The sequence below is a fragment of the Sorex fumeus genome, unplaced genomic scaffold, assembly GCF_029834395.1.
Source record: "Sorex fumeus unplaced genomic scaffold, SorFum_2.1 ptg000072l, whole genome shotgun sequence".
Classification (NCBI taxonomy): domain Eukaryota; kingdom Metazoa; phylum Chordata; class Mammalia; order Eulipotyphla; family Soricidae; genus Sorex; species Sorex fumeus.
In genome coordinates, this window is record NW_026606129.1 from 11,904,005 (window position 1) to 11,917,929 (window position 13,925).

The 13,925-nt window shown below is 62.1% G+C and overlaps 1 protein-coding gene across 1 annotated transcript; it reads right to left on the reverse strand.

Moving 5' to 3' along the window:
• Positions 1-366: 366 nt before the first annotated feature.
• Positions 367-12,379, reverse strand: HDAC11 (histone deacetylase 11). The gene is made up of 10 exons (XM_056129723.1): positions 12,248-12,379; positions 11,369-11,517; positions 8,722-8,822; positions 5,455-5,571; positions 4,241-4,283; positions 3,703-3,779; positions 2,819-2,881; positions 2,197-2,293; positions 685-863; positions 367-589 (listed from the first exon to the last, which is right to left on the reverse strand). Coding segments are annotated over exons 1-10 (1,044 nt in total). The 5' UTR covers positions 12,250-12,379; the 3' UTR covers positions 367-373.
• Positions 12,380-13,925: the final 1,546 nt, after the last annotated feature.

The following is a 13,925-nucleotide window of genomic DNA, read 5'->3' on the forward strand; positions in this document are numbered from 1 at the left end:
CCCAGGCCGTGTGCCCTGTAAGCCAGGCCTTGAGGGTCTCCCTGAAGACCAGGGAGCCAGGAGCTTCCTCCACTCAACGTTCTGGGCGAGCCAGAACCCCGCAGGCCTCCCTGCGGCTCGGACCCGGGTCTGCCCTCCCTCTGAGGGGCCTGAGCAGGCCCAGGGCTCCCTGAGGGGCTTCCTGGACTGGGATGGAAGAGCCTTTGCATCCCGCACAGGGGACAGAACCAGCCCTCGGGGGCGGCTCTCAGGCAGGGAGCGCCCCCCTCCCTGGGCTCCCCAGGCTGCCGCCCCCATGGCCCACGCTCTGCGGGAGAGAAGCGGGCAGGGGCACCGGGCCCAGGGAGGTGCCAGCAGTCCCAGTCCGGCGGGCTCAGGGCGTCTGGGGGGACAGCAGAGGCGTATCGGAGCTCTGCGAGGACAGGTTCTGGGACTCGGGCCCGATGAGCCCCAGGTTGTGCAGGTTGAGGATGGAGTCAGCGATGATGCGGGCCGTGCACTTCTGGTACCCGCCTGACGTCACCATAAGGATGGGCACCTGCTGCCCGCGGACCACCCGGAACACCAGCTCATCCCGCTTCACTACACCCTGTGGGGGGTGGGGGGGGTCAGGGGGTCCGGAAGTCCTGCTGCTCCTCCGACCCCACCCCAGGCTCCCACCCAGCCCCCTACCTCAAGCCTCACCTGCGGGCTGATGGCCAGCCCCCCGAGTCGGTCACCCTCCAGGACGTCGGTGCCCGCGTTGTACACCACCACGTCGGGCGCGGACTCCTGCAGCGCCCTCTGCAGGTTCCTCTCCACCCGCCTCAGGTACTCCGAGTCCTCCGTGCCCCACTCCAGCTCCACCTTCCTCTGGATGGCCTCTGAGGGGACAGCGGCCGGCAGACAGGAAAGAGAGGCTGGGGGGACGGGCGCCCTGCCCACTTCGGGTCAGCAACCCAGCGGGACGGGCCCACGTGACCCTGGCCTGACTCTCCCCTCCCCAACACAGAGCCAGACGGGAGCTCCCCAGGGTGGCAGGGGGCAGGGGGTGGGGAGGAGGCTGAGGAGGAAGCACTTTGCCCCGGGCCCACAGCAAGCCCCTCGGACACATCAGCTTCCAGCCTGCCAGGGGCCAGGCGGCCTGTGGGACCCTGATGCCACCAGCAGGTCTGCACCCTCCACTCCTCGGAGTTCCTGCCTTTGCTTTTTTTTTTTATTTCCAGGACACCCAAGTGGTGCTCCTGGGGCCAGGCGATGATCGCAGGCCTCCTGTGTCTCAGCCCGATGCCTGGGACCATGGGGTGCTGGAGGGGGACCCGGGTGGCCCCTCACGCAAGCTGACCCCTTCCCCCCGCACCTCCCTGCACGGCGGGCCCCTTACCCCTGCACCCCTCCCACACATCTCTGCCTTTTTGGCGGGCAGCTGGGCCTTCTGCATATTCCATGCCGGCCTGCGGGAGTGGGGTCCGCTTCCCACACGCTGTCATGTTGCTATTCTGCCCTTTCCTGTTCCAGGGGGGCAGCAGCAGTGGTGGCTGTGCCCATCACAGCGTCCCTATCTGCGCAGGTCACACAGGGAGGGGGACAAGTGAGGGTCTGGGGGTCAGGAGGCCCCGGGGCTACTTCTGTGATACTTGGCCAGCAGGTGCCAACCACAGGGGCTGCTCAGGCCCTGCAGGGCGAGGCTCTGGAGTGTGAGGCCCCTCGAAGCCCTGATGATGCTTCGGGGCTCAGGGGAGCGCATGGTGCCCCAGGGAGCCTGGGGCGGGGTGGGGGGCATGTGGGGAAAGGCAGACTCTGCCTTGACCTATCTTATCTCTGTCCCCTTTCTGGTTTCCCCCTGGGCAGCGCTGCAGCAAGGCCCACTGGGCACACCTGGCCGTGCCGTGGACAGAACCTGAAGCCCTGCACTGCCAGACCTGGCTCCACCATGCAAGCCACATGCTGCCTCCCCGAGGGGTGACGGACGGTCCCCAAAGTGGAAAGCGCCCACCCTGGCAGAGAGCCGAGAGCCAGGGAGCAGTTTTGGTCGGGAACCACTTGGGTCGGGACCCTGCACCCCCTAGCATGGCGTGGCAGAGACGGCTCTGGACTCTGAGCACGGAGACCCCCCCAGCCCCCACCCCCCAACCCCTGTGCCTCCCAGGAGCCGGGGCAGGCATGCCACCCCCAGAGCACCTGTGCCCGCCCCCAGAGTGCCCGCGCCCGCCTTACGCTTGGCGAAGCTGTCCCCAGGGTAGATGTGGCGGTTGTAGACGTCCATGATGTACACGCGCTTGTCGCCCATGAAGTCCCGCTCGTGCCCGTTGCCCTGTGGTCAGAGCAGCTGTGCTGGCCGGGGCCCACCCGGGACCCTGCAGCCCTTTCTACTCATCTCTCATGGAGGAGCCAGGCAGGGGCCGGCCCGCATCACAGGGCACCCAGGGATGTGCTGGGAAACTGCCTGACCAGGGTCACTGAGGGTCACTGAGAGCCACTGAGGGTCACTCGGGGTCACTCAGGGTCATGTGACCTCAGGGAGTAACCCCCAACCCCCGTAGGAGGGGCTGCCCCTTCACTGGGGCTTGAGTTCCGAGGAGGGGACAGCCCTGCACCCCACGGCTGCCCTGGCGGGGGCAGAGGGCGTGTCCATGGATGCGGGGTGGCCGGGAGGGATGGGGGTGAACCCAGATGTGACGCAGCAGAGAGCAGACCCGGCTGAGGGGGACAGAAGGGGACAGAGCTGGACACCTGAGGCTCCCAGGAGTGAGGAGGTGGCAGCTGGGCCAGAGGGTGTCCCTGGGGCCAGGAGCTGCACCCTCGCTCTGCCTGACCCCGGGCTCCCATGGACACTCACCTGGTGGGCATCGAGGTCAACAATGGTGGCTCGGGAGATGCCCTCCACACGCTCAAACAGGAACTGCCCAAGGAGAGGGGAGATATGAGCATCCCCAGACCAGTGGCCCCTGGGGGACTGGGAGGCACGAGGTCACACAGGCCTGAGGGTACTCAAGCCACCAGGTGGACAGTGAATACCTAGAGGAGGTGCTGGTCAGGGAAGGCTCCCTGGAGGAGGCAGTACAAGCTGGGGCCTTGAAGGATGAGGTTTCATGGTTACTGGGACAATCAGAGACCAAGGCTCAGTCTGGGGTTCCTGAGGGAATGTGGGCGTGGGGTGGGCACCGCTCCACATTTCCCCACCTCCGCCCCCGCTATAAGGCCATGTCCTAATGCCTCCTCTTCCAGGAAGCCAGTCTTCCCTGCACTCCCCCTGGCCAAGCCCCTGACTCTCTGCAGGGGCTGACACCAGGCACCACGTCCCACCCTGATGCCTCGCCCGAGCCGCAGGGAGTTTGGGGGCGCACTGGAGGCCCCTGTGCAGGGGCCAGTGCCAGCTCTGGCCTCAGTTTCCTGTTCTGTGACAAGCAGGTATCAGAGAGGGCGGCCACAGAGAAGGGAAAAGTGACACCGGGCACCCCGCAGGCACTACAGTGCCACCACATCCCATTATTACAGCATGAGACCCTTGGCTCCTCCCTGCTCACTGAGCACGGGGTCCTGGTGGATGGAATCCCGCCCCCCACCCCCAGGCCAGCGGTGGAGCAGGCTGGACTCCTCCTCTCTTCCTCCTGGCACTGACACTAGGAAGTGTCCAGCCACCCTGCCCTCTGGGTGACATGGGGAAGGGGGTGGGAATAGGGAGGGTCTGCAGGGCTCCCAGGGCCAAGCCTGCCTGGGCACCTTGATGGCCAGCGTGATGTCCGCGTAGGCACAGAAACCCCCGCCCCGGTCACTGGAGCAGTGGTGAAAGCCGCCCCCTGTGGGAGGAAGGGCGGGGTTCAGGTCCTGTGCCATCCAGGCGCTGCCCTGCTCTGAGTCCGCGTCCCCATCCCACTAGGCCTCCACCGGACTCCTGTGACCCCGGCCACCCTGGTCCAGAGCAAGACACACCTCAGGGGGTCCCCACAAGTCAGCACAAGTCAGAGCCAGTCCATTCCCCCCCCCCACCAAGGCGATTCTCCTTGGCCCTTTCCCCGCCCTCCCCCCAGAACTGGCAGGAAGGGTTGGGGTGGCCCTATGGGGGATCCCCTGGAGCCTGGAGGTAGGAGGGAGTGACCAGGCAGGGGATCTCCGGCCACCCTGCACCCCCCTCCCAGGGACTCAGTACGGAGCCCCCAGGAGAGCCCCAGCTGTCTAGGTCTTCCCTGCCCTCTGCCCCCCTACACACACACACAGACACACACACAGACACACACACACACACCCCGTGTGGACTCACCAACATTGATGGCCCAGCCTCGCTCGACGGCCAGCTTCCCTGCCTTGGAGACAGATGCAGCCAAGTGAGGGGTGCGGATAGCCAGGCCCTCTGCTCACCCCCCAATCCCTGCTTCCTGCCCTTGTGGGGAGCAGGAGGGGAGTCTGGGAAGTGAGGGTCACACTGGCTGCTGCATGAGCTGCAGGGACAGAAGCCCCTCGCAATCCTCCAGGGAACAGGGAGGAGGGAAGGCTCAGCCCGAGGCTTGCTCAGGGGCCTCCTGGACCTCAGTGTGTCTCCCCAGGGGGGAGACCAGGGCTCACTCGTGGAAATGCAGTTGACCCCGTGAGAATTCAGACAGGCAGTCATATTCAAATGCACCCTAAAAAAATCTGCAAACGGGCAAGTGAGTAGGATAACTGTGGGGGACTCCATCGGGTGTGGGTTCAATCGTGCATTTAAATCTGAATGTTCCTTTCTCTCCCGTAGCTAAGCAGTGTGAGCTCAAGTTCAAAAACAGGACACAGGGGTCAGCACTTTGGGACAGCGGTCAGGGCACCGGATTCTCTCGCGGGCACCCCCAGGTTCTCCCCGAGTGCGGAAGCAGGCATAGTAAGCCTGCAGCACAGCCGGGTGAGGCCCAAAATCAAAACAAAGGGAGGGGGGCTGGAGCGATAGCACAGTGGGGAGGGCCTTTGCCTTGCACGCAGCCGACCCGGATTCGATTCTCAGCATCCCATATGGTCCCCCAAGCACCGCCAGGAGTGATTCCTGAGTGCATGAGCCAGGAGTAACCCTTGTGCATCACCAGGTGTGACCCAACAGCAACAACAACAAACACAAAGGGAGAGTAAAGGCCATAGGTGATGCCTGATCCTGCTGTGGCTGTTCTTTATTGCTGCACCGTCTGAGGTGAGGGGGCACCCTCCGTCATGAAGGCTTGGGGGGGCTGGTTTTCCATGGTAAAACTGAGCCACAGTTCTAGGGTGCAATCTTGGGGGAGGGGCACAAGACTGGATCTTCTAGACCAGCAAATACGGTAATGTTGGGGCTTGGGGGTTGCGGTGATTTCTAAGCCTGGGATGGGAGAGGTTTTTGGAGACAGGTCAGGCTGCCTGTCTCAGGGCCCCGAGGAAGGTTGAGGATCTGGTTTCATTCTAGGAGGGAAGAGGCACTGTGGGCGGGACAGCCCAAGGGGGCCCCAAAGCTCGGCCTTTCTCCCGCGCAACACCTACCATGATGGTCCCTCCAGTTTGCGTGCGAAGGGGCCGCAGCACCTTCCTCTGCACCAGGAAGTTGGGGAGGAAGAGCACCGGGGGGATTTCTGTGATGGTGGCGACTGCGAAGGACCACTGTGGGGAGAAATGCAGGTGTCGTCGGGGACCGCCTGCTGGAAGCACGTCCCCCCGCGCCACGCCGTGGGGATGGTTCCCAGGCACCCCGAGGGGCGCCCGGCTCAGGCACAGTACCTTTGGTAGGAACTGAGACTCCCAGGTCGGCTGGCCCCCAGATTCAAAATCTGGGCAGGGGCCACAGAGATAGTGCAGTGGGTAGGGCACTGGCCTTGCATGCGGCCGACTCAGGTCTCATTCCCAGCACCCCAGAGGGTCCCCTAAGCCCCACCAGGCATGGTGCCTGAGCACAGAGACAGGAGTAATCCCTGAGCACTGCCAGGTGTGACCCAAAAACTGAAAGAAAAAAAAATATTGTACAAAGTAAATGGATAAGAACAGTTTCCTTAAAGCTGGGTCAGCCCAGGCTCCCGGCCCTGCTGGCTTGCAAGCCCCGACCTGCCCTCTAGTGTCCAGAAGCAGAAATGCAGGCTTCAAGCTCCCCGCTGATGGAGAAGGGGCCAGGCCTAGCCACCGGGTAATGGGGACACAGGGCCCCAGGAGGAGGGTCACACATTTAGTGGAGCCAGGCCTCCTGCCCCACCTCACCAGAGACTCTTCCTCCGTGGGGAATCTGGTGCCGTGGCCATCTCTGGCGTCCCAATCCCCAGCCCTCTCCTGTCTGGCTGCAACGGGCCCAACCCGGAACACAGGAGACGCCTGTCCCAGATTTGGGTGTGCCCACTGCCGGTGGGCACCCGCCGTGTCCACAGCTCGGGGCTTCCTCATGCAGTGGGAGGGGCGTATGTCTGGGCTGTGGGACAAGGAAGGACCCACCCTTCCCCCCGCCCCCTCCCCGCCCCCCCCTCCCCCGTGCAGCCTTCCACCAGCCCTGAGGACTGGGATCTGTGAGTGTCCGAACACACAGGCTCAGACAGGAAGGGCCAAGGCAGTGCTGCCGATCCCACCACTGACCAGCACAGAGTCGGCTCTGTAGGAGTGAGTGGGGAGGGCACCGAGTCTCTCTCTCTCTTTCTCTCTCTCTCTCTCTCTCTCTCTCTCTCTCTCTCTCTCTCTCTCACACACACACACACACACACACACACACGCCCCAGCCCCAGCAAACCAGCGGTCGGCAGAGAGGAAGCGAAGCTGGCGGTACAAGGCATCTAAGGATGGTCCCAGAAAGGAGCTGGCCAGGCAGGACCCTTCACCCTCGAGAAAAGGTTCCTACAAGTCAGTCTGGGAGACACGGCTCAGCTGCCAGCCCTGGGACACGCACACACATGTCGGGGCAGCTCCACCCTGAGCCACCAGCCACCAGAAGCCGTTTCCCCAGGAATTTTATTTGGTAAATAGTTTTTGATGTTTTTGGTTTGGGGGGGACCACACCCGGGGGGTGCTCAGGGCTTACTCCTGGCTCTGCACTCAGGAACCACTTCTGGCGGTGCTCAGGGAACCACATGGGATGCCGGGGATGGAACTTGGGTGGGCCGCATGCAAGGCGAGAGCCCTCACTGCTGTACTATCGCTCCAGCCCCTTCCCAGTGAATTTTAATTGATCGCCTCATTTAAAAATGAGAAATGTGGGGGCCGCACAGATGATGTAGGGGTGTGGGCACGTGCCTTCCTGGTGGCCACTCTGGTTCAGTCCCCAGCACCGCACGTGACCCCTTGAGCATCTCCACGGGTGATCTCTGGCCCCCGCTTTGGACTTCCTGTCTCTGACCCTGACAAAGCGGCAGTGAGCACCAAGCCCCGAGTTCCCTCCTGCAGAGGAGGAGGAGGAAGACGCTGGCACCCACGGGCTGTGCCTCACGTCTGGTGAGGGACTGGCGAGGGGCAGGTCCGGCTCCAGGTAACAGCTGAAGGTGTGAGGCCAGGTAGCTGCACGTGCCCCTGAAATCCTTCACTGTCCTATAGCAGGCTGGAGCTTCTCCAAGGGCCCGGCCAGCTGCTTGGGAGAACTTGCTGGAAATGAGGGTCCCAAGCCCTTCGCTGGGCCTCCTGAGGCAGCCGAGGGAGAGAGGACCCCTACGTGGGCTGAGCCGCGCCCTTGAGAAGCCGAGCTGGGAGTCTGCCCTCACCTGGCAGAGGGCCCAGAGAGCAGGACGCACCTTGGGGACCAAACTTCTCCTTCAGCTGCACCTCGGCGGCGCGACACCCCAGCTCCGTTTCCTCGGGGGCCCCTCACCCCTTGTGTGCTGCTGTCCGCCCCAGATCCCAGGTGCTGGGTCACAGTCACAGCTTTTTGGTTTGTTTATTGAGCCATACTCAGCTGGGCTCAGGGCTTCCTCCCGGCTCTGCTCAGGGATCACTCCTGGAGGGGCTCAGGGGACCCGATGGGGTGCCAGGATCAAACCCAGGCAGTCTGCTTGCAAGGCCAGTGCCTTACCCCTGGGACTACATCTCTTTGGCCCCCAGAGTCAGAAATCTGCACCAGTGGAAGGATTAAAAAACAGAGAGGGAAACAGGTGACCTCGGTTAACACTTCATGCTTCACACAGCGGCCGTGGGGAGCGGGCCCCGTCGTGGAACGAGGTGCCACCCCACGGCACCAAGCACTGACGGGAAATTGGCCACATTGCCTTCTCTCTCTTTTTTCTTTTTTGGGGGCCAGTTCCAGCAATGCTGAGGGACCAGGCGACACGGGGATGGAGCCTGGAGCCCCTCATGCAAAGCCTGTGCCCGGCCCCTTCTGCGTGGTCCCTGGCTCCGGCTTCTCAGCAGTCAGGCCAGTTCTCAGCAGAGCTGATGGCAGCTGCCCCTGGGAAGGGTGCTCCCGCTCAACCCCAACTCCAACTGGTTAGCGGGAGTTTGCGGTGAGTCTTAGCCCGGGCATCTTAACAAGTCCTTCACAGGGAAGACGGCGCACAGCTGTGAACTTGGCCAAAGTGGAGCAGTTTTACAGTGGAGCTGGGTTGGATCCCCGGCACCCCAAACAGTCCCCTGAGCCCATGAAGAGTGAGCCCTGAGCACAGAGCCAGGAGTCGGCCCTGAGCATCACCAGGTGTGGCCCTAAAACCAAAACAAAGTGTAACAGCCCCATGGGCAGCGCCCCGACCCATACCTTCAGCTCACTGATTACCCCCAGGGGTCGTCCCCTGCACCCCAGCCCGTACCTACAGATCATTGAGAGCCCCTGGCCACCCCCCTGAACCCGGCCCATACCTTCAGCTCATTGAGATAGCGTCTCGTGTGCACCACCAGCAGGTCCCCGTCCGAGGCCTCCCGGGCCTCCACCAGCATGCTGTCCGAAAGCAGCTTTTCTTCTGGAAGCACAAGGCAGCCCCCTGAGCCTCCCCCTGCACCCCTCGGCCCATCTGTCCCTCTGTTACAGCAACAAGGCCAGCCCGCCCCAGTCTGCAGGAAGCGGCTACAGCCTGGACTGGCCCCTCGAGGCCTGGGCTCCGCCGTGACCCTCGCCGTGGGCAGGTGCGACTGGTTCTCCTCGTCGGCCCGGCAGGAGGCTTCTTCTTCTCTTTTCCTTTTTCCTTTTGGGAGTTTGGGCCCCACCTGGCAGTGCTCAGGGATAACTTGTGAAGGAAGCCAAGGCCCTAATGGGTGGTGCCAGGGATCGAACCGGGCTCGGCTGCGGGCAAGTTCCTTACACACTGCCCTGAGCTCTCTTCTTACAGCAGGTTTCTGCTGAGTCTTTCCAGACAAAGGCTAAGTCAAGAAAAACTATGAAGAAAATGATGACGCGGGTGGTCAGAGGCAACTGCATGGTGCACGCAGGGCTCGCCAGGGCCGCGTTTGGGAAGCGCTGGTTCCGACACCCCGGCAGGCACCTGGTAAGGGCTGCTCTGTTTTGTAACAGAAGAAACTGAGGCCAAGAACCAGAGGAGTTCTAGGGGCCCAGTGAGACGTGGCCCAGGATGCTCTGGGTGCCGGGACAGTCAAAGGGACAGGGGCAGCGTTGAGGGGGCCTGGCAGAAACTGAATGGCCCCATAGACACCCCACAGGCAGCAAGACACCCCCACCTAGGACATTCTGTGACTCCCCACTGCCTCCAGAAATTCCAGTTCTTTACTCAGTGATGCCTTAGGCCTTGCCCATGTCCTCCTTCCTCAACGGACAGATGAGGGGAACAGAAACCCTCTGACAAGCTGCTGGGAGACAGAGGGGTGCAAGAGGGGTCTGTGTGCTGTGGTCTTTGTGCTGTGCTTTGTGATCTGTGGTCTGTGCTGTACTTTGTGGTCTGTGCTGTGGTCTACACTGAGGACTGTGTGCTGTGGTCTGTGTTCTGTGCTGTGATCTGTGTGCTGTGGTCTGTGCTGTGGTCTGTGGTCTATGTTCTGTGCTGTGATCTGTGTGCTGTGGTCTATGCTGTGATCTGTGTGCTGTGGTCTGTGCTGTGGTCCCTGGTCTGTGGTCTGTGCTTTGTTCTGTGCTGTGGTCTGTGGTCTGTGCTGTGGTCTGTGTGCTGTGGTCTGTGGTCTGTGCTGTGGTCAGTGGTCTGTGTTCTGTGCTGTGGTCAGTGGTCTGTGTTCTGTGTTGTAGTCTGTGTGCTGTGGTCTGTGCTGTGGTCTGCGGTCTGTGTTCTGTGCTGTGATCTGTGTGCTGTGGTCTGTGCTGTGATCTGTGTGGTGTGGTCTGTGCTGTGGTCTGTGGTCAGTGGTCTGTGGTCTGTGATGTGGTCTGTGTTCTGTGCTGTGGTCTGTGTGCTGTGGTCTGTGGTCTGTGCTGTGGTCTGTGGTCTGTGCTGTGGTCTGTGGTCTGTGTTTTGTGCTGTGGTCTGTGCTGTGGTCAGTGGTCTGTGTTCTGTGCTGTGGTCTGTGTGCTGTTGTCTGTGGTCTGTGTTCTGTGCTGTGGTCTGTGCTATGGTCCCTGGTCTGTGGTCTGGTCTGTGGTCTGTGCTGTGGTCTGTGTGCTGTGGTCTGTGCTATGGTCCCTGGTCTGTGGTCTGGTCTGTGGTCTGTGGTCTGTGTTCTGTGCGCTGTGGTCTGTGGTCAGTGATCTGTGCTGTGGTCTGTGCTGTGGTCTGTGGTCTGTGCTGTGGTCTGTGTACTATAGTTTGTGGTCCATGTGAGTGACTCAGGCCACATGAGCAGCAAGCTCAGGGATAGGCCGGTTCGGAAGGCAAAGGGCAGCATGTAGTAGGGGGCCCCGGCCCTTGGCAGGCTCTCCCCATCACAGTGCCTCTTCTATGCTACTATTTTTCTTCCATTACTCTGATCACTACAGTAAATGGAAAACCGGTCCCTCTTGCCATAAAGTTAACAGCAAAAAAATACCAGAAAGTATGATTCATCCCCACTGTTCTCTGACTGCTTAACCTGAGGCTCTGCTGGGAGGTCTACGGGTTTTGTTTCTCACTGGGGGAGGGGTGGGCGGTGGGGGAGGCCACACCCCGTGGTGCTCAGGGCTTACTCCTGGCTCAGGGATGCTCCTGGAGGTGTCTGGGGGTGCGGTTCTGGGGATCAGACCCGACTTGGCCCTGTGCAAGGCAAGCGCACAGCCCACTGTGCTATCTCTCTGGCCTCTGGGGCTGGGTTTAAAGACGCAGAGGCAGTGTGATGTTATTTTAGGCCAGGTTCTCCCTCAGGCTCCCTTTACCATCGCCTCTCCTGAGGGGCCTCTGGGTTGGGGCAGAAACAAGGAGGTTCCTTCTTCAGGACGGAATTTCCGACCCAACCAAGGGCTTGGACAGTAAGCCATGTGGTAACAGTGACTCCCGACCACTAGAATCCCAGTAGTGGGGCCAGGGGCAGTCTGAGGGCTGAGACTGGCATCTTCGAGTCAAAGGGCGCAGGTGGGGACTCTGACCAGCCGCAGAGGCAGCAAGCGGGCCTGGCAGGGGCCCCCCGGCCGTACCTTTCAGGAAGCTGATCACTTTGCCCCATTTTCCTGCGTCGAAAGGGTGCAGCTTCTCCAGGCCCAGGAAGGTGATGTTGTAACGTGGGGAGTACACAATGGGCCAGCACGACTCGGGCACATCCTGGTACAGCTGGGTTGGGTGTGGCCTTCCAGGGCACAGAGACACACACACACAGGGACAGCCTGAGCCAGAAGTGGCCACCTCCTACCGGCCGGACGGGCTGGCCCAGCCCTGACCCAGTCCCACCAGCTCCTGGCCGGGGAAAAGACCACTGGGCACCATCAGCGTGGGAGCCAAGGCATGCCCGCCTTGCCCCATCAAACCCGGATCTCCCCGGCATGCCACCCACCCCCAGGCTTGGTGAGGGCCCGCGTGTCCCCAAGGTCACAGGGCGGGTCTGGGCACGTGTGCAGGCAGGTGTCTGGCAGGCGGCCTAGCCACCGCAGCATGCCACATCACAACAACAGTATCACCCAACACCTGGGTCTCCCGGGCCCGATTCGCGGCTGCTCTGAGGGTTAAAATCACGCAGCGAAACGGCCGAGCCCAGGAAGCGCCCGCGGGTGGCAGCTGCTCGTGGCAGTTTCCAGAAACCTGCGGTCCGTGCCCAGTGCAGGCTGGGGCCCAACGGGGTCCCCCCCGGGCCCGCCCGAGCCCCGCTCGCAGCTGTCACCCCCTCCCGCCCCAGCTGCCGCCCCTGCGGGGGCACAGCTGGCCCAGGCTGCAGCCGACGTCAGACCCGCGCCTGTCGCCGCCCCCAGCCCAGCCCCCCGCTCCGCTCGGGACCCCGCGCGGCCAGCGCCGGGCGCCCAGCCTGCAGGAGGGGCGCCGCGCCCCAACGCCGCCCCCCGCACCCCGACCCCAGGTGCACTCACATCCCGGGGCCGAGCCCTCCCGGCGCTGGTCACCGCGGCGCCACCGGGCGGGGCGGGCCGCGGCCCCGCCCAGGACACACCCCCGGCGCGGCCGCCTCCGCGGGGGCGGGGCTCCGGCCGCGAGGCCCCGCCCCTCGCCGCGCCTGCGTCACAGAGGATTGGCCACCGGCCTCGGAGGCCACGCCCTGAGGGGCGGGCCCCGCGCCTGCTCATTGGGCGTCGGCACGCGCGGCCTCGCCCCGCCCCCAGGGAGGAGCCGCCCAATCCCGCCCCGCGCCCGCGTTCCAGTGCTCAGCTGGCTGGGGCTGGAAGGGAATCACGGCACGCTGGCTTTGACCTTGGGCGCACACCGGGCGGGATGGCGGGGCCCTGGCCCTGCCATTTGTGACTTAATGAGGTTCTTGACGTCGGTGATTTATAGACACAAGGTCTATCCCCGGCCTCAGCCCACGTGGGTCTGCTTTGACCTGAGGCTCCCTGGGTCTCAGTGGACGCAAGCGGAACACAGCTGACCCCAGCTGTGGGGTATAGTCGGTGTCTATGTTGGCCCACCCCACCCCCAGAGAGCTAAGACAAAGCCTGTTTGGGACCTGGCCGTGCCCAGAGGCTTCAACAATAGAGCCCAGAGGACACATACAATGAGCCTCTGTCCACCCACTGTCTCTGCCCACCGCTCGGTAGCAGCTGACCAGGGGCAGCCTGGAGGGAGCAGCTGGATCCCGAGCGGGCAGGGGCAGGACACAACTCGATGAAGGGGCGGTGGCGTCCATCTGCCCATCAGCTGACTGCAGGATAGCCCTGAACCCTCACAAGGAGTCTCAATGATGGGGTGCCTTCAGCACTCCGATTCCGGCATGAGATGCAGACGTCTGGGTTCAGCCCAGACTCTGCCAGCAACTGCCCAGTGGCAGTGGACAGCCCGATCTAGGCGCCTATCTTTCCTGTCTCCGTCCTCATGGGGAGTTGAAGAAAAAAATCAGTAAGAGTAATGCTGCTGGTGACGTCAGGATGCAGTTGATTAAAAATGACAGTTTATTATTCATGCTCCATTGTCTTTATCCCCCGTTCCCTCTGTTATGATTGCCGTGACCAGGGGTCACACTTCCTGGCCATGGTGCTCACACGCCCTTTTAATTGCCGTGCTCCCCAGGGACCCCAATCTTGAGTTTGCAGTGCCTCCACACAGATGGTTGCTTGCACCCAGAAATCCAGCTCCCAGGAATTCAAACCGCAGACCCTCCAGAATCAAACTCCAGCCCCAAGTGTGTCTGTGCCACTGAGCCATTTCCGTGATCAGTATTGAAAGCTACATTCTTCCAACTTCTTACACCCGGGGACCACACCTGTCCTGCATAGCAGTGCATAGACCAGCAGTTATAGCCAAGGGCGAGTGGTTTTCAAAAGCTTTATATCAGTGGTTGAAGACCATTGAGTTTAAAAAAAAAAAACACCTGGCATGTGGTGAAGGTTTTATGCTCATTTAATTCATGGAGCAGCCCTAGATACCCCCATTTTGTTGGTGAGGAAATGGAGACACCAAATAATAAACTAACGCGCCCTTTAGGGTAGGGATGTGGGCCAGGTATAGCCACAAAAGGACAAAAGCCACGTTTCATAATGAAGCACGTACAGTGAGCCGGTGTCCTTGTCAGAGACTGACCCCACCTTGGGAATGAGC

Excerpts from the sequence above, each read along its gene's own strand:
- HDAC11 (XM_056129723.1), bottom strand. Across the intron at positions 5,572-8,721 it reads GCTATCTCAATGAGCTGAAG|TGGTCCTTCGCAGTCGCCAC; the intron begins GTATGGGCCGGG and ends TTCTCCCCACAG. Across the intron at positions 2,882-3,702 it reads ACATCACGCTGGCCATCAAG|TTCCTGTTTGAGCGTGTGGA; the intron begins GTGCCCAGGCAG and ends CTCCTTGGGCAG.